Source organism: Alligator sinensis, unplaced genomic scaffold, assembly GCF_000455745.1.
Source record: "Alligator sinensis unplaced genomic scaffold, ASM45574v1 scaffold1491_1, whole genome shotgun sequence".
Taxonomy (NCBI): Eukaryota; Metazoa; Chordata; order Crocodylia; family Alligatoridae; genus Alligator; species Alligator sinensis.
The window spans coordinates 174,320-199,658 of NW_005843059.1; the positions used below are offsets into that span (position 1 = coordinate 174,320).

The 25,339-nt window shown below is 41.4% G+C and overlaps 1 protein-coding gene across 1 annotated transcript in view; it reads right to left on the minus strand.

Moving 5' to 3' along the window:
* Positions 1–25,339, minus strand: part of SSBP2 (single stranded DNA binding protein 2) — a gene marked incomplete at its 5' end in the record, with an annotated part of 243,120 nt that overhangs the window by 24,815 nt on the left and 192,966 nt on the right. The window contains 5 exons of the mRNA XM_025193504.1: positions 2,837–2,865; positions 8,981–9,059; positions 11,750–11,820; positions 15,863–15,917; positions 20,664–20,699. Of these exons, the coding sequence (XP_025049289.1) occupies positions 2,837–2,865; positions 8,981–9,059; positions 11,750–11,820; positions 15,863–15,917; positions 20,664–20,699 (270 nt within the window). The remainder of the gene's footprint in view (positions 1–2,836; positions 2,866–8,980; positions 9,060–11,749; positions 11,821–15,862; positions 15,918–20,663; positions 20,700–25,339) is intronic.

Genomic DNA, 25,339 nt, shown 5'->3' on the forward strand with positions numbered 1-25,339 from the left:
AATGAAACAGTAGCATCTCAACAATTTTTTAATAGAGTTCTGCATTTGGTTCAGCATGGTTTGCCATGAAACAAATACTTCATAGTAACTTCGAAGTCTGGCACTTATAAATTCAAACTTCCAAGCAGTGGTTCTCATCCAGGATTTTCGTGAGTCCCTTTTAGGTGTGTGGCATCATGGGTGTTGCCACAGCCAGATGAAACTAACCTATGCGCCTCATGAGCAGCCAGATTGGGAAGAGACTGCAGTAGGAGCAGGCGCTCCTGCTGCATTAGGATCTCAACCAGGGTGCTGCTAAATTCAGAAAAGTTAAGGAGAGGTGCCTCATGTCTATAAAGGTTAGGAACCACTGTTCCAAGGTAACACCCTGTTAGCTCCACCTCTAGAATCCTCTGTTTCCCATCTCTCTGTGTAAGCAGTTCTACAATAACCCTGGAAATAGACTCAGAAGAGATCATACAGTACCAAGAGACATAAAGATGCTGGCATTTCTTCTAGGATGTGGTTGCTAGGGGATGGTGGTTCCTGCTACTAGTTTTATCGCCAGTTGACTTAAGTGAGAACCAGATTTGGCGCAGTGATTATAGCAGTTTGTTTGGCCTCTTTGCTACCAAATAAACTGCAAACTGGTAACTAGTTTGGAATAATCCAAGTTCAAATTTATGAGCTGGTAAACCATTTCACTAGTGACTGTTATGGATGTTTCACATAATTCTACTTTTAGTCTAAATGTTTTCTTGTTTTAGTCTTGCATGTTTTCTTTAGAAAGTTAAAAAAAAATCTTGCTATGATTTTGTCTTATTTATTTATTTGTGAAAAAAAAGTTTATGTACTCTAGGTAACACAAACTGGGTTTCTTTTAATAGTTACATAGCCAATATGTATAAAAGTTATTAAGAACCAATGGTTTGCTCTCTGAGAAGAAAAGAGAAACAAAAAATTGTAACGAAGTAATTGAACATAGTGTTCCATTGCTTTACTTACCCTTGTGATTTAATTGTGAGTTAAATCATGAGTGTGCCTGTACATAGATAGCCATGTACAGTTAAGTTAGCTTGTTAGGGGTTGACAGTAATTTAGCCATAGCAGCAGGGGAGCTGGTGCAGGCTACAAGCTGAATGAGAAATTGGGTGAAAATTCAGATAGTTAGCTCGCATGGGCTGTGGCCAGATGAGTATGGACGTTTGTTTCCCTGGTGACAAATAGCAGTGTCACACCTTGTGCCACTGCTGCTTGTTCCCGGGGAATGCCCATGCCATATGCACTGTGGTACGCAGCAGGTTACCCCAGGTGGGGTAGGGAAGGCTGGGGCCAGTAATTGTGCTGGCCCCACCAGTCTTACATGGTGTCCTGGGGACCTCCAGGGGCTGCAGCAATGACAGGAAGCCTGGCTGGCAGCTGAAGTGTGGCTCCAACTAGCCAGGCTCATTGTGGGCGGCATGCGCTGATACCACTTGCACCACCCCACTTTTTTTCGGTGTGGGGTTTTTTGACCCCAGAATCTCCTGGGGTCAAACCCCCTCCCCACCCCTGCACTGCAAGGTAGCAGCACGGGGAATGCCTTCATGTGTGGTATGTGGCGCGTCTGTGGTGTGACATACCGCATATTCACACTCATCTGAACACAGCCATGGAGTGCTTCACTACCATCTAGCTAACTAAAGGCAGCTCAAGTACCTTTACATGAACAGTAATCCCTGCAGTGCAAAGCATTTTTTAACATAGTCCTGGTCCTCCTGGACTTGTCTGACCCATAGATACCACATTTTTTGGTGTCTTTTTCTGTTGCTTTGCCTCAAGCAGAAATTAGAACTTCCATTACAGAATAATGAAATTGTACATTAGCATTCCACATATGTAGTTTGAAATTCCAGTTAAAAAGATTTCAGCTTTCTCTAAGCAAACTTATTTTCTTCTTTTAGGACAGAGCTGGAAATTTTGTTCTAGCATTTCAAATGAATAAGAATGAGCTCTGCAATTCAGAATGAAACAGTTGTTTAATTAATTTCTATGTAGACGAAAAGCACAAAAGTGCAGGGTGATCTTTTTAGTGATGTTCATTAATTAGTTTTAACCATTTGTATTTGCAAAGGTTCAAGAAATAATACAAGGTATTTTCTATGAAACTAATTCTTCCGCTTACAATTGCAATGAATCATTTTATTGATTCCTAATTTGAATCAACCCCTAAATTAATAAGCATCATAGAAATAGTAGAATTTTTTATGTAAAACACTGCACACTGAAACACAATATTATTTTTGTAGTTCCAAATGGCTGAAGGTTGAATAACATTCATTTTCAATATACTCTTTAATGGTTGAATGTTCAGAACACTGCTTCTTTTTAAATTACTTTTTAATCTAGCTTTTAGGGAATTAAAGTAGTGATTACAATATTAACATTGCCTCATAAAAGCAAGAAAAGCTATCACACAATGCATAAAAGTTATATCCTAATGACATTTTCCCCAATTTACCTCTCCTTACCTTTAACTAGATTTATGACAACTGTATTCATTTGTCTTGTCAATATGTAAAACTATAATATAATTAGTTAGGTTATTACATGGCTATATATTAGCCACATACAAGGATGACCATAATTCAGTTAAGGAAAATACATAAACAAATCCATTTCATAGTCTCTACTGATTATCGGCATTGTTTTAACCTTCCAACTAATGCTAAGTCTGTCTAAAATCCCCAAAGAATTGATAGGCATGTAATGCCCATTTAATTTGCAATCACTAATGTAAAAATGTAACAAAAATTAGGAGAGATTTTACATACGAGTAGGATACAATGCTAAAAATTAAAACATTTTACATACTCACTTTGGAAATACTGTCCATGTCTCCTGAGCCTGAAGTTAAAATAAACAGACATTTAGTTAGGTATGGACTGCATTAATCTAAGACAAGTATGGGCAATTATTTGGCTGGTGGCCCACTTACTGAATTTTAGTCAGCTGTTGAGGGATTCAGGGGCACACCTCTTGTCAAACTGTTAAATCCCACACCTTGACAGGTGCCCTGCCCCCTGGCTGCTATTTTGGAACTAAAAGTCCTGTTCCTGGCCTTTGCCACTGAAAGTCCCTCCCCTCACCCTACAAGTACTCCTTTTGGAAGGGGGAAAGGTTATGGTCTTGGAACCAGAAGTTTCACCCTTGCACACAGTCCGTGACATAAGAAGGCCTGCCCACCAGACACCAAACCCTGCCCCCCTCACCACCATGTTGGCCACCATATTGGTCCCAGAATCCCCTGCCCACATTACATGGTCCCTGACATTAGAAGGTCCACTGCCTCTCTAGAGGGCCCACACTCATGGTGCATTGCCCACCCCTGGGGCCCCAGAAGTTCTGTTCCCTAGGCCACAAGGCACAGGCATGACCTATTAGGTAGTGAGGAGTTGTAACTCCTCTGTCAACCTGCCCCATCATCCTTGACCAATCAGTGGAAATTTCAGGGGTGTTGGACCTCCCAGAGAATGGTGCCAAACCAATCAAGTTGAGGTCCACACACATAACATCTTTCAAAAGATATCATTTTAACAAATTATAGATTAAAAACAAATCATATACTAAAAATGTATTTCAAAAAAATATTTTTAAGGTGCTAGTGCCAGCAACACAAGCAGCAGAGGGAGAGGAGGGCAGGGGGTGGGTTTAGGGGCTGGGTCTCTCCTTAGCCCTGCAGGCACCAATCCCACTACATGCCTCAGCCCCCACTGTGCTCCATTACTGGTTGCAGTCCCAGGAGCTGGAGCCAGAGGTGGAGCTGCTGCAGCCAACACTACCCAGAGTGGAGGGAGGAGGGCAGAGAGTGCCATGGGATGGATAGAATCACTTATTGGGCTGGATCCAGCCTGTACACCATATTTAGCCCACCCCAACCTAAGAGTTTATCATTTTCCAAATTTTAAAAATAAGCATTGGTGCAATAAGCTAACACACAGTGATATTTGAGAGCTTCCTTTCCCCCTGAGTCTCTCTCAGTATAATACTCCAGCCAATACAATACACATACTTGACCCTTCTGTGGTTGTGCATGCAATTAAGCTCTTTCCCCTTTTTTAGGTCTATGTAAGAGCTACAGGCAGTCACAGTTTCCGTGGTCTGGAAAAATGCAGGCACAGCTATTAGGGGAGTGCGAAACAGGTGATATCTGAAGATTCGATGCTGATATGGAGAATCAGCGATTCAGCCATAGACACAGTTTTTTTCTACATACCTCAAGTTATCAGGCATGGCTCATGATGTTGGGATGGATGGAGCGTCCCACAGGAGCACGGGGGAGCTCCCCCATGTGCTCAATGGTGAAACTGGAAGTGGACCAGAAGTACTCCTGGTGGACCCAGAAATGGACCGGAAGTGCTTCTGGTCCACTTCCAGGTCTGCTTCCAAGCGCACTGGGAACCCCGCCATGCTCCTGTGGGATTTCATAGATTTCATAGACATTAGAGCTGGAAGGGACCTCAGAAGATCATTGAGTCCAGCCCCTTGCCCAAAGGGCAGGAAGTCAGCTGGGGTCACAGGATCCCAGCAAGATAAGCATCCAGTTTGCTCTTGAAGGTGTCCAATGTAGGCGCTTGAACCACCTCCGGTGGCAGGCTGGTCCAGACCTTGGGGGCTCGGACAGTAAAGAAATGCTTCCTTATGTCCAGCCTGAAACGGTCTTGTAGTAGTTTATGACCATTCGACCTAGTTGTCATCCCTTGGGGCGCTCTGGTGAACAAATGTTCCCCCAGATACTGGTGGTCACCCCAGATAAACTTATAGGTTGCCATCAGATCACCCCTGAGCCTGCGCTTTTCCAGGCTAAAGAGCCCCAGGGCTCTCAGCCTGTCATCGTAGGGTCTGCTTCCCTGACCTCTGATCATGCGTGTGGCTCTTCTCTGGACTCTCTCAAGCTTCTCCACATCCTTTTTGAATTGTGGAGCCCAAAACTGGACACAGTACTCCAGCTGCGGCCTCACTAAGGCCAAGAACAAGGGGCGAATGATGTCCCGGGATTTGCTTGAGAAGCATCTATGGATGTAAGCCAGCGTTTTGGTCGCTTTACTAGCCGCAGCATCGCATTGCAGGCTAGTAATGGGATGCTTCATCCGCCCCAGCATCTCAGCATTCATGAGCTTCTTCTTTATCGTAAGGGTGGCCAAGGGAGGTGGTGCTCTCCCTTACCTTGGGGATTTTTTAGAGAGGGCTGGATAGGCATCTGGCTGGAGTCATCTGCACTCTTTGCACACTTTCCTGCCCATGCAGGGGGTCAGACTCGATGATCTGTTGAGGTCCCTTCTGACCCTATCATCTATGAATCTGTGACTCTGTGCAGTGCCTGGTACCTTGAGGTATGTAGAAAAAACATTTAAAGCGGTGGCTATGTCTGAATCATCAAATCTTTCTGAATTTCTCTGAATTCATTCGGAGGGTTCCAATTCGATTCGGAGAGATTAAAGTGTTTCCTGATTTGATTCAGATTTGGAAATTAGGCTGCCAAATCAGGCCGAATTGAACCAGCAACCGAAGCTTCGCACTGCCCTAACAGCTATCTCTGTATGCTCCTAGCATATTCATTAGTCCAAGACTATTGGGAGGAGGGACAGCCACAGAACTAGTCTGTACAGTGTTCTGAATTCTTAAGATGAAGCAGCCTAACCAACATCTAGGCAGACTGAAAGGCTCAAGAACTGAGAGGTACAACTACCCCTAGGAGATATAATGCTGCATGGCTCCCTACTTACATCAGTGCTTACATAGCATAGTCAAATCTAGGTGTGTATGTGCATGCCTGTGAAAATGCAGTTTTAATTGGAGAACAGAAAACATCTAAAGAAATGTGATTTCCATGACAGAAAAAATAGCCACCACTCTTGTTAGACATTCTCTTAAAGGTTACTAATGGGTGTCCTCAAGAATTGATCTTGGGATCGATTTTATTTACTATAGTCATTAATGATCTTGACACAAAAGATAAGTGTGCATTAATAAAATGCACTGATGACATAAAGATGGGGGAGAAGTGGAATATCATTCAGGGTAACAGGATGACTTTGAGGGCTGGAGTAATAAAAACAGGAGGAAATTTAATACTGAGAAGTGCAAGGTCATGCACTTAGGGACTAATAAAAGAATTTCTGCTACACATTGGGTACTCATTAATTGAAAATGACAAAAGAAGGGAAAGCCCTGGGTATATTAGTTGACCAGAAAACAATTATAATTCCACTGTGTGAGTCTGACATGACTTTTTCATTATTAATGTGAACCTTGAATATATCAGGACAGATATTTCTAGTAGAGATTGGGAAGTGTTAATACTATTGTACAAAATACTAGTAAGACCTCATGGGGAGGGTTATGGGATGATCAGGGAATGGGATGATCAGGGAATTTACTTATTGGACGCTTGGTTTGTTTAGTCCAGGGAAATGAAGGCTGAGAGGTAACCTCTTGTTCTTTATAAAAGCTAGGGAGGGAGAAGACAAGGCAAAAGACAATGTTGACACAAGAATAAATATAAACTGACTAAGAATGTTTCTAAGCTGGAAATCAGACGAAGATTCATAATCATCAGAGCAAATAAGATTCTAGAACAGCTGATAAAGGAAATTTATCAGTTTATGAAAAGAGATATAAGATTTGGTTACGCATTATAAAACTGGGCAAGACTTGAAGGTCTGTCATGTAATAATTTTCTTAAAAGAACTAATGGAGTATTTAAAAATAAAATTTATATAAGAAAAATCTGTCATGACTGATTTGAATGCATTTGATAATGTTTACTGAAGAAAATATCTAACCATATGCTAAGCAGATATAAAGCTCTTTCACAACTGTTTCAATTGTAATTAATCTTACAACTAGGAAGTTATTTTCAGTCTATGATATATCATAGCAAAAAAAGTGATACTTAATAACTTTAACTGACTTGGAAATAATGTGCATTCATTATAATTAAAAATGCAACCAATTTATAAAAAAAATATGCAAAGGATTTATTGAAAAATTGCAAAATGGCCTTATTCAAAGTAATTTAGAAATTTCAGGAAAATGCTTCCCCGGATAAAAGATTCTTCAGAATTTGCTTTGTTGTGATATATTTTAAATTACATCAAATAAGTCTGATAAGAAAGTTTTGGTGAATTCTTTTCTAAGCTTAAAACTTTTTCACCTTCTCATCTCACTATGGCCTTTCCCACTCTCATCCTCATTCACATTCTTCTATCTTGTTTTCCAGGCTTTAAATTCTGGACTGGATTCAGGCCTCAGCTATGCTAACATCCTCTCCATTACATTCGGGGGTAGATTCTTAAGGGGATAGGTCTCAAGATAGATTGTTGAATACACAGGTGACAAATGTAACAAAATCTGGGATTGGATGTAGGGGGAAAAGTGAGAGCTCTTACTTGCATCTTACCCACTTTATCACTGTCTAGAGTGGAGAAATAGGGCCAGCTGCTCTGTTATTGTATGCCTCATATACGTATTTAAGCTCATCTGGGCTTTTCAAAAGCTCCTGTAAGCTGCCTCACCCTCCCTATGCTTAATTGTAGAAAAAGGCAAGGATTTGTTAGGGTGATATCTTTTATTGGACCAACTGTATAGCTGGGACAGAGTTGGACAAGCTTTTAAATGCATCAGGTCAAGTCTTCAACAGGTCAGAAATTCCTGTTCATCAGGTCCGTGTTCCTGCGACTTACACTGCCCTTCAAATGACACTTTCCCTAATTTTGCTTCACTTTTTACACTGAATAGATATTATAATGTGTTCACTAGACCATGCTGATTTCAAAAGAGAAAAATATGGTGAATGCATTTTAAAAGACCTCTGAAAGTTACCTATTTGTAAGTTCTACATATAAAAGTGTTATAGCTTTGAAGACAGGAGTAACCATGCAAGAGAGTACATATTTGGTTTGTATTTTTCTGATTGGTTGATTAAAAGGCAGCTGTTTGAATCTTATCACAGCATGGAATATTAAAAGTACTGCTTACGAGATATATAAATGGGTATAGTGCAAGTCAGACAGTTGAACCTGTGGGAGAAATATAGTTTATGATCTGGATAGCAACATATGTAGTTGTGTATTTCCTTTTGTACCATACACCCTCAAATAAAGATACACCTTGCTTTAAGAAAGGCAGAATGAAGAAAAAATATGTTTCCAGAATTATGGCTGCATAGAACAGGGATAAAGCCTAATCAACTCCCTTACTCTCATTTTTCTGTTCAGGCAAAAGCTACAGTTTTGACCCTTTCACAGCTGAACTGTCAGCAACTCTTGACTGTTCATCCAAAGGCTGAAACTGTAGTTACTGCAAAGGACAGATCTAAGATTTTGAAAAGTGCTAAAATAGTATATTTGGCTATGGAACAGGAGAAGAGACACCAGGAGTAGCTAACAGCAACAGTGCCAAAGAAAGGGTAGATTAGTTGAACATCAGCACCACTAGAAAAGATGAAAGAGGGTTAACATCTGCAGAGTGAAGAGCAATTAGCAGGAAGCTGGTAGACTATAATCAGCCATGAAGTCAACTAACTTTCTTATGTGTTGCCTGAATAGAAATGCCACTGCTGCTGGGCAGTTGGTTTTAAACTTCGGGTGGAGCAGGACACAAGCTGGGGGTCTGACTGCACCACTTCACCCCTCCCACCCTTCTCTCCCCTGACTCCAGATCTGCATCTGCTGGACTCTGCTAGAAAAATGGCTTCCCCACTTAAGATTCCCACACCAATTTTGGAATGTTAATTTTGGGGGAAAGGTTTGTGTGGTATACAAGTAAATATGGTATTTCTTTTCTCAGAGACATCTTAATAGATCTTGATATGTAATCATTTTCAAACTTTTGATAGATGTAAAGCAAGTATTTAAAATTTTGAAATAATTTTTCATGTACAATTGTCATTTAATTTATAGCTGTGGGTATTGTGGTATTTTTATAAAAATCCATTATTCATCAGATTTGTTATTCTTACCTAAAGAGCCATTCATATGATGTGAATCCATTCCACCCAAACCACTCATAGGGCCATCTGACCCTGGGCCCAAAGGAAACTGCAAAAGGATCATGGTTAGGATTATTGATGGGTATACATCATATAATCTAAGAAGCACACATTATAAGCAAAAACCAAATACACCCAAATTGGATAAATTCTTTCTACTTCTGCATCTCTGCATGCATTGTTTCCTTGTGATTGTAATTAACATTGTTTTTACTTATTTTTTCCATGATTTATCTCAATTACTGTGTTTTGCTCTGACCTCTGGAGAAGTTAATCTGTGTGTAGAAGGCCAGAACATGGCCAGTGAATCAGAAGTGCTCAGCACTGACCTAACAAAGTTAATGGAAATTTTAGTAATTACTTCAATGAGCCCAGAGTTAGGGCAGAGTTAGATCAGTTTTCAAAATTTCTATTCTGACAACCACAGCAGATAACATCATATTGTTTCTGCAATACTACTAGGTTATGACAGTTCAGCATCTGGAGTACAGCTCAGTGACCTAAATCTTGGTCACTGAATTGAAAACAAAGATATTCACTACATTATTAATAAGAATCCAAGAATGTCAGTAAATGTATTGCACTTCAACTGTTACTTGATGTTCGACGACCTATTTTTAAATGCGTCTCACCATAGTCTCTAACTATTCATAAATGACAACAAAACAAAACATAAGCACCAGAAAGAGAAAAAAGTTCTATTTGGAAATCTAAGTTTTCAGCAGTCTTTGTATTGCTGCTGTTTTGGCTAAAATAATTACTGGCAACATTGTGCAGGGCTGTCTAACTGGTGGCCTGCAAGGGGCTAATGTATAGCCTGTTGGCTCCTGGCTACCACTACCCTCACTGTTTTTGATGCAGTGGCTGCTGGGGTCTCCAAGCTCTCCCTCCCTCCCTGGCTTCCACTTCCTGTCCCCACTCCCGGCAGTGAGGCAATGTAATGGTGGGGACCTGGGCTGCCCATTCAGTGGGATACATAGATGTACACCTGGGCTGTCCATTCTGTGTGTGCAGTGGGAGGGGGGAGGGGGGGAGACTTGAACTGCCTGTGCTATGCACGTGGGTGGGGGTTGGGGACCTGGCTTGCCTATGCTGCACATGTAGCAGAGGGACAGCTGGGCTGCCTGTCCTGAACATGAGGGGGAGGGCACATGGGCTGCATTTGAGGGGACCTGGGCTGCTTGTGCTGCGTGCAAGGTCAGGGGGGAGGGAGAAGAGACCTGGGTTGACTATGCTGCACACATGGCAGGGGGAGACCTGAGTTGGTTGCCTATGCTGTGTTTATGGCACAGGGACTTGGGGTACCTCAGCTGCACATGTGGCAGAGGGAGCTGTGCAGCAGCTGAAGAGGGAGCTGCCTGCACAATGCACCTGGCTGGGAGCAAGGTGAGGCTGCACACATGGAAGGGGAGGGGTGAGGGGGAAGCCAGGTTGCTTGGAGGTAGCAGGTCACCTGGAGGTAAGCTGACCTGAACAGGTCTGTGGCCCATGTGGCATGTGGCTCCTGACCACTGAGTACTTGGACAGTCCTGGCATAGTGAATAAGGTTAATTTTAAACTGTCTTAACTAGGCTTAATATAATTTTCACCCCAGTTAGATGAAAAGGGCAGGCCTCATTCATTATAAAGCTATTGATATTATCCATCTACAGAACTGGTAAGACATCATTTCACTGGGTTACACTCAAAAGCTCTCTTCATATTCTTCAGGGGTACAAACATTTTTCTCCTAAAAAGAATCACTTCTGTAGAAAGTAATAGGAGCTACCAGAGCTGTTTAGAGATGATATGCTGCTGGATGCCAGCTCCGTACACTGCAGTGTGACAAACTGAGGGTATGAACAGGTGTTCATTTTCAGTGCTGGAAATTTCTAAGGGTCTCCCTAACCTGGGGGACATGTGGGGACCATTCAAATTCCTCCCAGCCCCAGGAAAACTTGCGCTGCTGCTGCTCCTTACACCTTCTTCAGATAGGGGTACCCCCATTTGGGAAGGGTGCTGGGGAAGCTGTATTTGGACTCCCTCAATGCTTACGTGGAGTCCAGCTGCCACAGCTCTCTGAGTTTTCTTCAGACTTGGGTCCCTTGATCACAGGAACACTATGGGGGTGGGGAAGGGGGGGCAGTGGCAGCTCAAATCTTTTGATTGGGGGAGTTGAGCTGCAGGGAAAATGTCCCCCTTACCTTTGGTCCCCAGTTTGGGGAAGGCACATGGGAAGCTGCTGCTCAATTCCTCCCAATCAGGGAGGAGACAAGCTTATAGGTATCCATTCTTAGTAAGAAAATTCTCTCTCAGGGAATTCTCGCAGATCGGTCATGTTTTCTCTGGGAGAAACTCAAGGAATACCTGTAAGCTGGCAATTTCTACCAAGAGAGCAGTGATTTTCCCAGTAGAAATGTAACACCTGTATGTGGCCTAAGTCATGTCCCTAACATCTACCTTTGCCTGTCTGTCTGTCCACCTTAGTCATCTACCTACATTACACAGACAAATTTTAAGGTGTTTTCTTTTCAGAAAAACTGGTGTTAAGGACTGTTTTATATGTATTACATGATTGATGCAAAGTATTTCAGATGCATAAAAACATTCCAATTGACATGAATTTTTATGAGAAACAACTGATATATAACCATTCAAACTGGGGAACTTAAGTATAAATCAGATATAATGGAGGTCTGGTGATTTGGGTAAAACAAGACAGTACAGTGCAGAAAAAATATGTAATAGATTCATAGTTACGTTAGGTCTGTTAGGTCCAGGTGGTACTGCATTCATTAAAGTGTACATGTTGTCTCCAGAGTTGGTTGAATCTGAAACAGATATTATTTAAGTGCCAAGACATGTCTTTAGATAAAGCTCATCTAATTCATTTTCTTCTTATCTTTTCAACATTTCTTCTAAATCTGAGCCACTGTTACACAGTGACAATGTTATGGAAAATGTCATTGTTGTCTCTATGTATTCCTATTCATGCTACACAGCTATGAAAAGAAATAACTGACTGTAAGGAATGTTTTGTATATATCACATAATTGATTTGAAACAGTTCATAAATATAAAGCATTCCAGTAGATATGAGTTTTTTGGATGAGAATCAAGTGATGTGTGACCACCCAAACTGGAGAACTCAAGTATGAATCAGATATAATGGAGGTCTAAGTGGCTGAAATGACTACTTCTAGATTCTAGATTTAGGCATTAGATGTTTTAAACATCTGTAAATCTGCAACTACTGAGTTCCTGAAGCACATGTTCTTGTTGTTCCAAGAACCCCCAGAATTATTTTACTTCCATTCAGTTGTCTTTATGAAAAGATAATTCCTTGCTTAAAAATGTCTATGTTGCTGGTCCCACAGTGGAAATCAATAGATAGCTCTCCTTATTATGTGGACAATAATAGCCAATGACAAGTTCTAATATGCATGCAGATGATCTAGCTAAACTTTGTATCCTGTTTGGTCCCCTGGTTTTCAGACTTCCAGAGCTGAAATCCAGATTTTAACTTACAAGATGCACAGAATTCAAGCTATGTAATATTTTGACTGAATAAAGGGCTCAAAGTCAAGATCTTTGAAAAGAATCAGTGTGTATGAAGCTTTCCTTTATGGTGCCTTATTTGCCAGGGTAAGCCCATATGAAATGGTTAACATTCCTCATAGATATTTTTCAGGAAAAAGGCGGCAGAAAAGGTTGTAGCCAGAGATGCAAATTAAGGAAATGTTTTCTAAAGAATACTGCCATTGAGAACATTTGTTTATGGGTATGCTATCCAAGAATAAACAACCAGCTGAGATGGGAATGACTTTAGAAAAGTTTCAGTAAATCACCTAGTGAAGAACACGTTTTCAGAAAGTCAGCCAACAATACAAAGACATTATGGGCAGAACTCTATTTTACTTTATGCACCTAAATGGCAATTTTCCAGCAGCATAAGGGGCATTTTTGCCACTGTGCAATTCTACTACCTGTATAGCATGGATGCGTAAGTATCCACACAGCTTCTGACCATGTGCAGTAGGTATGCACTAGCTGAGTAGGTCAGTGGCTACATACCCATGTATGTGGGCTTATGTAAATCGTAAAACTCCACGTTGAGCAGGTATTATGATGGAGGAGGAGGACGGGAGTCCTCCTATGTTTTAGTCTCATTAACTAAATGGTTAGAGCACTTGTCCAAGAGACCTAGGACAAGGACCCTGTCACCCAAAGAAGGTTTAAATCTGCACTGCTGTAATCACTAGGCCACAGGTTAGGCATTACCTTCTCCAGCTCCCCTTTTGAAGCAGACCCCCTGGGCAGCCAAGAAAGGGAGATATGTGGGGCCAGGAGGAAAAGAATAAGCTAGAGGTACATGGCTCAATGAGAGGGCTACTATTCTTGAAGGAACCAGGTTCTTTCTTCTAGCCTGTGCTATTGCTTCCAATGAGGCAGAAATTTACCCACTGTTCTCCATCCATTTTTTCCAATTAATCTTAAATACAAAGTGCTGAAGCTCAGATTTAAGAGGAGGGCTGGATAACAGCTAACAACTAAATAACCAGTGGCAAGTCAACAAGACAACTTCAAGTCATCTTTGTTTAAAGGTATAATATGGAGGAGCAGGATTCTATGATCACTCCACGGAGGTAGCACTGTGCTTCCTGGGAAAGCGCTCTAACTATTCAGATATTGCAACTAGAACGTGGGAAGGCTACCTCTTCCCCTCATTTTTTTATGACTTATGCTCAAGTACATAGATATTTATCTGTGTATTCATGTAGTTTACCGTGTATGCTCTGTAGCTATATGGATGCTTGTGCATCCACATTAAATGTGTAACAGAATTGCAAACTATACATAAGTACAAAAATGCCATTTATGCAGCTGGAAACTGCCATTTGGATGCATGTAGTGAAAGAGGATTTTGCCAAATGTCTATCATAGCTGTAGAATGAGTGGAGAAATGGGCAGATTGCCACTGTTCATTATTCCTCCACAAAGACTACCCCTTTCTTTGTCCAAGAGACAATTACAAAAGAGATAAATGAGTTTTGAGACTAATTCCCTACTCAATGGTATATCCACTTTTCCAGACACTGTGAAATGAATTTTTCTTAAATAGAAAGGTCACAGGAGGAGAGCACATGCTAGAATCAAGTGCCTTGGTACAGGGAATGCACTGTGGGCTTAAGCCAAAAATGTTGACAAATGCTTCAAGGGGATAAAGTCAAGTCCAATGTCTATTCCTTTCACGGACCCCACCTTTTATGCATCTTTCTAAGCAGTAGCTACACTTGGTGACATGATAAACCCCTTGTTTGCAGGGAATAATATCACCGTATTGTCTGAAAGGAAGGAACTATTCCCTAATATTTAATATTTTTGCATAAACTCTATTACTGAAAATTACCATATAGGAGGAAGGTTTTCAGGGGCGGCAGAAGATGCCAAATAGGAACAAGTTCTTCAACTACCACAACCTTCTGAAACAGATACCACTGCTCTCCTCAAGGATTAGAGCTCCATTTCCTACTGGTTCTTGTGCAAACACTTATGCAGTTAGATCCAGTGGGACATTAACAGCTGGAAAGCTTCTTTTCAGAGACCAGATTGCTTGTTTGATAGATTTTCTGGGAGATGATGGCTGAAAATAGAGACCCCTAAAGCATCACAAATTCTTCCCCATCTCCCCATCTCAAAAACAATTAACTAGGGAAAATGTTGCCAGCTTATATATGCCACAACCCCTTTCTTGACTCTACTTAGATGTGAATGTCATTTGCAGGGGCCTGTTTTTCTATCAGGAGAAATTTTTAACATTTAACTATTAGAACATATTTATCCACTTCTCAGCTGGCTAGTGGATGGGGTTTTCTCTTTATCCCAGGTTGTATTTGCCAGTCATGTACTGAGTAAGGATTTTCCATCATTAGTGGGAAAATTCCAAGGGAAGATCTGCTTCTCACTCCTGAAAATAATATCTCTTATTTCTGTGTCACTAGTACTGTAAGGGAGATTGGAATGAAGATAAAAAGCATTTTGGAGATGAAAAATTTCTTAGGAACAGAGAGCAATGATTTCTTAGGTGCTAAAAAGGACATAAAATGGGATATTGGCCAAAGGAGTTTTTATCAGTAAAGGTTTCCCAGAGGAAAGTCAAGATACGAGGCCATAAGCACTCAAATCCTGCTTACCAGATCCCTGATGCTGCTCACAGAAGGACAGAAAGTACTGTATGTATTCAGGCATTAAACTCTCTTCCTTCAAGACATGAACTTTTGCATAGGCTTCATGAATGGAAATGTGCAGCTAACAAGGAGCTAGCTGGCTAAGCTAAAGTCATGAGACCCTTCTTCAAGGACCCACTGGAAGCCTCTTCTGTTAGATGCTTTTGAGGCACTCTCACAGGATAAAAGATGTGGCCTAAACAACACTAGCCAAAAGATGTGGCCTGAACAACACTAGCCAAAACAAAGTGTGTTCCATTTTATCTCTTTTTTTCTTTCTGTTGCTAATGGTGACCAGAAAAATGGATCTTGAGAGCTCTGGAAGGAACAAATAAAATAGAATACCCATCTTGCTGCTTCTCTCCAGCAAAGCAAAAGGAAAACAGGAAAGAGAAAGAAAAAAGAAAGAGAGGTGCAAAAATGGTGCAAAAATGTTTACATGCAAAAAAGGTGAACTTTTAATTGGCTTTTGCTTGCTGAAATGTGCACAAGAAGGATGAATACATTGCTCTTCACTGGTAGCAAATGGCTTAGTTTTCTACACCAGGAATAAACTATTTGCTTATTACTAACACCACCCCCCCCCCCCCAATCCAGAACGTTACTGGGACTGTCTTTAAATTATTTTCTTAATAGATTTGGATACCTGCTGGACTAGGCATGATGGGTGTTCCTGGAGGCCCTCCACCCCCTGGAGGACCCTGAAAGGGTAGAAAATATTCAGTTAGTATGAAAGGAAAAATGTCAAACTAGAGCAAAGATAATCCAAGAGAGAAAAAAACATATCACAAAAGTTGCAGTTGTATTGCTGAAAAGGAATACATTTCCATAGCACAAAACAAAGATGTTCTCCATTAGACATGTTCTGAAAAGGCAATGCATCTACCTAAGGGCAGATTAAATCCATGATGTGCCATGGACATACTGACTCACACCAGAGACTTATTATGTGCAGATCCATGGATGCAGGGAGAAACACTGAACAAGAAATGTTTATCCTATTGTTCTCCATCAAGAGGTGTACTTGGTACAGAGTCTTGTGCTTTTACTGCATAGCTCAGTGATTCTTAATCAGGATGACACAGCACCCTGGAATGCTGTGTGATCCTTATAAGAGTGCCACAGGGTGCTGCACAATATTAGCATTGTTAGGTGAGCAGACAGACACCTACAATGATTCACAAGATAAACCCAGAGATTTCAAATAGAAATCCATAGTGTCAAAAACATTCAGACCTGTTGCTGTTTTTCTGAGTTCTTTTCTGCAGAAGAATTGCTCCATTATTTTTCCATACTCCAAAACAGTGAAAGCTAAAAGCTGACATTTTCCCAAGGGATGCATTGAGTCTTAAGGGGTGTGCTGCAGTTGAGAACCACTGACACAGATGAGTCCCTGAACATCTTCCTGCTACCACCAGGTTTCACACTGGCATTACTCCCCCTCAGTGGACAGTGATGGAGCAGATTTCTCACTGTGGCACTGGCAGAATAACTTACTCCCTGCTGGCCACAGAGTGTCTGAGAATCACATGGGAACAGATAAGGTGGTCAGGGTGAGGCACACCACTGCAAAGAAGTCTCTCTCCTCAGAGTCTAAGATTGAAACTGTGATTGCTTCAACTCCTCGTAACCTTAAACTGAGTCATACTATTTCATATTACATACACTTTTTGCAATGAAAATAATGGAGGATTAATGACAGTGTCAGAGTAACATTGGACCCATATATCTTGAGTACAGATACATACATTATACGTATTAGTTTAAAAATAGGAGTTAATCTTGTTGCTGAAGACTTTTCTTAAAAAAACAAAAAATATCTCATTTTCCCCGTTCATTTCCTGTATTTCTGTGTTGTAAATTTGTTTATGACAACAAACCCTTTAAACAGACTGCACTGATTATTAAGCAAGCTGTTCTTGTTGTATCCTTAAAAAAATACTCCAATTATTTAAACAACTTAATTGTATAACATGATCAGCAGCAAAGCTTCTTGCCTACCACATCTGCCACTACAGTAATATCTTGAAGAAATATAGAAAGCCTATTGGTTATTGATGTGATTAAAATATTCCAATATGCAATAAAAATTCAACCCTAAATTTTCCATAATATGAAAATGCTATATATTAATGATACAAGAAGACACTTTTCACTGTTGTGCGTTTCTTTCCAAATAAAAATAGCAGATTTACTATTCCAAACAGCATCATTTTATTTCAATATTAATGATGTTCACTACATCATACAGCATATGCACTATCAAGGTCTGATTGCTCCTGTTATAATATAATATTTGTTATAATATGAAAAACATATTTTGGGAAAGAGGAGAAAAGTTTTGGAATTAGAATAGAAACCACACTTGTTTGGCTTATAAAACACAGTACGAACTATGGAATATTAGGCAGCAGTGCACTAATTTCCAGATACAGTATATCCTGTATATAAAATCAGTAACACTGATTTTTGGATTAATGCCTCTAGTTGTAAATTAATGAAAATTGATCATGTAAGTGTAGTCTGAATACATGTATCTTACCTGTCAAGACAGGGGTGTCAAATATATGGCCTGCGGGCTGGATTCAACCCATGGAGCCATAAGATCCGGCCTGTGGGCTGGACTGACCACATGTAGCATGTGGCCTGACGGGTGCAGGTGGCACAGAAGGTAAGTTGGTCCAGGGTGGGTGCTGCTTATAGCACGCATCCTGGCCCCCTGTGCTGCATGCAGTGCCAGGTCTAGCCTATGCACTGTGGGCAATGTGTGCCCCATTCCAGCCCCAGGGGCTATGTGCACAAGCCCCGTGGCTGGTGTGTGCTGCCTGCAGCATATGAGACTGGACTAGATACACATCCTGGACACAGCCTAGAGAGCTGGCACAGGGCGGATGTAGTGCCCCAATGGACCTAGAGCCAGCATGCTGGGCCATTCTGGTGGGGCACCACATGGAGTGCACACCCCATACCAGCCTCATGCACCAAATGCACCATGAACTATCCCCAAGGCTTGCGGTGCATGCAGCACAGGGGTTGGACTCAGTACTGCCTGCAGCACAGGAAGTCCAGGTTTGGGGTACAGGCTGCATGCGGCATTCCAGACTGATCCCCTGGGAGACTGGCAAGTGCTGAGTGCAGTCTGTGGGCTGGATCTGGGACCCTGGCTGCTCCACAGGGGATTGGCCCATTTGGCCTGCACACCAGCTCAGGGACAGCGATTCATCCCAAGGGGTCATATGAGTTTGACACCTGTGCATTAAGACTATGACCCTGCAGTCCACTCACTCACTCACTCACTCACTTCTGGGCTGTTACAAAGCTAACAGTATAATGTACTAACTACCAGTCTTTATCTTTCACTTTGTAGCATTCTGGATGGGGACTGGGGTGGTGTGGGCACTAAGACTCATAGTTAACAGCCCAAAGGTCACAAATTCAGGGCCACAGCAGAAGTGCTCACAGCATGGCCTGTCAGTTTGCAAACAAAATCTGCAAATTCTGGTTAAACACCTTGTCACAATGACGCAGAAAATGAAAGAAAGGTTCATTGGACAAGACTACTGAGTACTTCTGAGCTGTGTAAGTAATTAAGCCTGCTTCACTACAAATGTCACAGATTCATAAGGAGAAAAGGAAACATTAGATCATCTCTTGATTAATGGCCATTAATTCTCACCCAGTTACCCTTACTCTAGCTTAAAGAGCTCTTCCTGTGAAGGTACTCTCACAGTGTAATCAAGTCATCTTTCAGTCTTCTTTCTGATAAACTGAACAGCTTGTGATCTCTAAGTATTTCACTGTACAGCTTTTTCTTCACTCTCAAATAATTTGAGTGTCTCCTTGCTGCACCCTCACCAATTTTTCAATTTAAAATTTGAGTTCTGATTTTCTAGCATATTGTTCAAATTCAGTTTTTAAAAGGAAGGTAGAAGATAAGGAGAAAACACTCATATTAGCAAATATAATATTGCTTGACTGGAGGGAAACATCTCACTGTAATTTTCTTGTACAGTAAAAGGTACTGTACAATGTCACAAATGTGATCATTAGAACTGGACACAGCATTGCAGTATCAATCTCATCAATGTCAGATGTGGAGTACAGGTAAAATAATCTCTTGCTCACCGCTCCCTTTGTTATATATGCAAGGATATTATGCTTTTCTGTTGCAGCCATCTACCCTTACTGCCCTCTGAACAGATCTGGGCATAGAATTGGATCCTAAGCTAAGACCTTGATCTAATTTTTTGTTTCTTTACATTTCTAAAGGTATAGAAAACCTCATCTCTCTCTGAGGTGCTAGAAACCCTTGGCATTTATTTAAAAACAGAACTCAGAAGGTAAACACAAGTCCTGCAGAAAACTCCTTCCAATAGCATCAATAATTAGCCAGTATTTACAGCAAAATGATAAAAAATATAGACTATAAATTTTGTAGTAAAAGGATGAGATTTGTTGCCTGGCCTGGAGATCAACATATTTAGGTCAATTCAGGCAAATAGATAGGTGAGTCAATTCTAATGTCCTCAGCCTATCATATCTTCACTTCATTACTAAGGGACACAAAGCATTCAAACAGCATTCTTGGAAAATTACATAATCAGACAAAAAATCCACAAGACAAAGAACAGAGTTCCATCCTTGAGGACTGTGCCTTTTCTGGTGCAGTTCAGTCACAGGAAACACATCAATGTATGTTCCTATTGGTCTACAGGAAACTATTCTGTTGATAGATTAAATGTTTCCTAAACAGAGCATATTGTAGATTATTATATCTCTATGACAGCTATATTATTTAGCCCTTTGGGTTCTTTAGGATGAAAGACAGACATAGAATGTTACTATTAAATGTAATATAATTAATTTTAAAGGATTTGCTAAGCAAAAATTACTATGCCAATTTCAGGAGCAATCCAATTGCAAAATAAAGTGTATGCCTGCCAAAAAAAAATAAGTCTGTGTGGAAAAAATGTTTTCAGATCTCCAGGAGGTAATTATAGCACCAGAGAATAAAAACATCCCAAAACACATTAGTTGTGAGTATCCTTTTAAGAGATATTCTACGCATCTTTGGGAAGTTTAAGCCTTCCTAATTTTTAAAAATCTTTTTTTTTCATAATTTCATGAATGCAAACACACTATTGAGTCACCAAGGAAAGGCTGTGTTTTCTCCTTTATTATTGAAGACAATATATTGTATTGGTTACAGAAACATATGCTGAAGTAAAACACAACACTCAGGGCAATTCCAACCAGACTGATAACTGTTCTAGTAATGAACATCAACATATGCACTGTATATGGCAGACAAAACAACTAAACACAGATCAGATGTTCACTTCTCAACCAATACACAAGGGCTCTTCTTAACATCTGGACAACTATTTCTTTGCCTGAATAAAATGTAGCAACAATTCTAATGAGCAAACACACACAATTGTACTTACTACGTAATTCCCAGGAGATGCTGAAGAATATGGTATCTAGAATATGAAGAAAAATAAAATAGTTATTTCTTCATTAAGATGGAGGAATGGAGTCCACACCAGAATTTAAGTTCTGATTTTTAAGCATATGTGTAACTTCAATTTTAGAGGGGCAGTAGAATATAGGAACAAAATACTGATGTTTACAAATATAATGTTGTTTGACTGACAGGAAACATTTATTCTACAGTAAAGGGTTCAGTGTGCAAGAGGCAAGACTTTTTTGTGGGGTGGTTATCTTTTACTGGTCCAACAACATGTTTGGGATAGACTTTTGATAAGCTTTTGAATGCTGTGCATTCTTCTCCAGGTGAACTGAAGAAGAATGCATTGCATTAGAAAGCTTGTCTAGGTCTATTCCAGCTATTCAGTTGGTTCAATAAAAGATATTAATCACAAAAATCCCTGGCTCTCACAATTTTCCTGGCCCGTCCTGGCTATAACAGCACTCCAATGTTACCAGAGAGACTTTAATACCAAATACTTCAATTTAAAAATTACTGCCTCCACTGTTACACAGTACGAATATTTGTTCTGTGCTTGTAAGGAAAAAAAATCAGATAATGTATCAGAAATTGGAGGCTTCTTGGACCCTAATCCTGTAAACTTTACATGGTTAGTTACAGTATGTGTACTTTTGCTAATGAGTGATCCCACTGAGGTCAAAAGGAATAGAATAATGTGTGTGTGTATATAGATAGATAGATAGATAGATCTGTAACCCACAGCACTGCCATGTACAGATACATGACTCAGCTCAGGCTAATGTGGATACTGATCAGGGGTTGGTAACCTATGGCCCATGGGCTGGATCTGGCCCATGGTAGCCCAAAGAATTAGTAAGATGCTCCAGCCATGGTGGCAGAGGAGGCCCCCAGGGTTCTAGAGCCTGCCATGTTCAGTTTATTCTCTCCCATGCAGCAGAGGAGGTGTCCCCAGGGTTCTAGTGCCTACCTTATTTTATTTCCTTCACATCATCATTTGTTCACCAGGGGATGCAAGGCTGTGGCCTGAGGTAGGGACTGGGTCATAAGCAGCAGCTCTCCATGGCAAAAAGGTTGTCAACCCCTGTATAGCAAGGCACTCACAGGTGGCAAAGAGGGGCTAATGAGAAACTCACATGACCAGAAGAGGGCACAGGCTTGAACTATATAAGCCTAGAGCAGGGGTAGGCAATGTTTTTGGGTGGAGTGCCAAAAACACCTGCCATCTTGACTCATAAGATGTTGGTGTGTCAGGGCAGATGGTGTGGGAGCCACAAGGTGTCCGATCCTTGTTGTAGCAGCACAGGCCTCACCCCTTCCCCATTGTCTGCCCAGAGGAACGCATGTCAAGAGAAGTGCCTTCACGTGCCACAGTCCGATACCCATGCCAGGGGTTGCCTATGCCTGGTCTAGAGCCTGCACCAGTCTGGTAGTCTTGCCCTGGTAGCTATGGAGTGAGGAGCTCCTGACAGCAGAGCAAGAGGACTCCTGAACTGACAGTGGCTCTGAATGAGAAACTCTGCAATGCAGGGAACCAAAGAACTACCTAGGACAGAGAAGCACTTTGGGTATGTGGGCAGGTGCCCCTGTTTTATGTTAAGCCTAGAGAAAGCTTAAGTGCCTGCCAGAGGGCAGGTGTTCATTAAGCTGTACTAGCAGTTTAGCTTGCAGCCCTGCAAGGGTAGGCAAGACATACTTAGAGTGCCAGCAGCCGAGCAGGGGCTGAGAGTGGGGTCCAGGCCTGGAAAGGACTGGGAGCATCATCAGAGGGTTCAGGGACAAGCAGGGTTGAAAGACAGTGAGGCCCAAGAAGATATAAAGATAGGCAGAGTACAGGAGGAAGGGACTGACGGACAGATGGACCAGAGGGCCAATGGGCCTAGGGACAGAGAAAGGGCCAGATGAGGGTCCATGAGTCTGAGAGGGGTTGTAAGCTGAACTGGGGGGCCCACGTGCCCAGAGAGAGGGGCTGCGCAGGAGATCGGGGGTCTGTGAGCCCAGAGACAGGGTCTGAGAAGGAGACTGGGGGTCTCAGGGCCAAAAGGGGCCAAGTATGTGAATTGAATGTCATAGTGATAACATCCATGAGGTTTGGGGTGTGGTGTAGGTGAGGAACAGAGCCACACAATTTCCCCTTAAGGCTACAGGTGCCCTACAGGTGCATAGTCAGGCCGAGAGGGACCTATCAGATCTGAGGGCTGGACTGAAACTAGTGGGGAATAGGACAGACCCAGTGGGAAATTGTTAGGATTAAGGCTCACTCTAAGGCCTGTGGGCAGTCTCCCTTAATCAACCTTTAATAATAAGAACAAGGCTTGGTGGGCAAGCAATCTACAGAGAGTGACATTAGAGTCTGAGCTTGGCAGGAGCTGTAAGACCACCAGAGAGCATTATGGCTGGCCTAGGGCCACGAGCCTGTCATGCCCTATTACAGATGTTTTCAGTGCAAAAACTAGCTAATTCAGGCCTAGCTCAGGTATCTGCATTGTGCCATATAGAGCCTGAATTGCTTGCAGGATCAAGATCTTAATTAGTAGCTTCTGCACTATCAGTTATAGCACTTGCTCCTACTACTACAAGCTTCATGCTTCACCTGCACAAACCACAACAAACTAGGGTAACACGTCAGTAAGTTGCAAAGTTATAAATGTTTCAGCCCCAGTACAGGGAGGAACTTAAACTAGGGGTGTCAAAGATATGGTCTATGGGCCAGATCTGGCCTGGAAATCTCCATTATCTGGCCCCCAGTGCTATCCCTGGGTCTGATAGTTGACCCAAATGGGGTTTCATAGATTTCATAGACATTAGGGCTGGAAGGGACTTCGATCAGCGAGGGTTGTGCTGGACAAGCTCTAGCTGCAGGGCCTGGGATGCATGCTGCATGCAGTGCCCACTCTGGCTGGTCTGGGATCCATGCTACATGTGGTGCGTGCTTCTGCTGGTCTGGGACTGTACTGCACATGGCATCCCAATGCTGCATGTGGTTTTCTGGTGGGTGCCTCATATGGCACCTGTCCCAGACTGATCAGAATAGGCACTGTGTGTAGCATACATCAGAAACTGGCTGGAATGTGTGCTGCATGTGGCACAGTCACACACTCGCAGGGGTAGGTGCTGTGTGTACTGCAGATCCTGGACTTGCTGAAATGGTTGCCAAGTGTGGTATGCATCCCAGACCAACTGGAATGGGTGTGGTGTGCAGTGCAGGTCCTGGAGCAGGCACTGGATCTGGCATGTGGTGGGGTGGGAGGGGGTGCTCCATGGGATGCATGGGTTGGCCCCAGCCTGCTCAACTGGTTCACAGGGCAAGATAAGTTTAACACCTCTATCTTAAACACAAAGCTAAACTAAGTAAACAAGGTTCACATGCTATCCTGAAAAAGAACAGACTTAAATATCTTTTTAGGTCCTTAAAATGAAGCAAGGCTATAAAGTGGAATAGTTGTATTCTCTCTCTTTCTCAGTCTGACCTTAGGAAATATCATGATATTCACTATCTGAACTCCAGAAAGGAACTTTCTTTTTAAAAGGAGAATGTGAATGTTCCAATTAAATATCATTATCCAGCTTATACAGATCTGTTACAGATGCTATTTTGTGGGAAGTAACTTAGTTTTCTTCTTTATAAAAAGGCATTTCAGAGACCTTCTCTATGTGATTGAGCAGCAGCTCAGGAAGATGGTGTTGAGAAGTTTAAAACTAGAACATCACTTGGCTAAAACAAGGATTTCATTAACTTAATATAAATGTGTCTAATGCAGGAGGTCTCAAGCATTTTCATAATGCGGGCCACATCTTTCCCGTTCATGATTTACCTGGCCACTGAAACATACATTTGCACTCACTAGAAATAATTTTATGGAAATATACAATAACAAGAGTGTTTAAACCATTTCTAGCTTTTTAAAGTGTAATTCAACAGAAAAAGGAAGAGAATCAACACTTTGTGGCCAGCCAGCACTCCATGGAGTGGCAGCAAGATCATAGGCAGCTCATTAACCATAGCTTGAAGAAACACTGAATTTCTGAGCACCAAGCAGCTCTTAAAAATTAAGCTGGAAGTGAAGTTACCATGGCTCCGGCAGAGAATACAAAAAGTGCTAGAGGCCATTTGGGAGATACTTTCAAAATTTAAGTCTTAATTTCAAAAATACTTTCCCTCCTATTTAGTCCAGAATGAACTGCAAATCCACCAACAGAATCCCCTGAGCTTATTATAAATGCTAAGAAGGAACATATGATTCTACCAGATTACTCAAGAATTTAAGGTACATATTTTGAAGGTCTTCATCATGTTTACTAAAACTAAACTCTTGAGCTCTGTATCTTTTCAAATACTGGCAGTCAGTATAGGTTATAGGCTGAATCATTCCTTAATTGTTCTTCAACTGTAGCTATTGCAACCTATTAATTTCAAGAGTGTGGGTGGCTTTTTGTGAGGGCCAGAATTCAGCTGTTAAAAATATCAAAATGGACAATGTCTTGTGAGAGATTACTCTATAATTTGATGTTAATGGGCATATAAATTAATATGCTTTTTCCCTATAAAAACTATTGAGGCAATATTATTTATGTATTTATTTGATTTCTATGACACACTTCCAACCAAAAGTGCAGGGAGGCTTGCAATCAGATAACAGAATAATTTGTAAA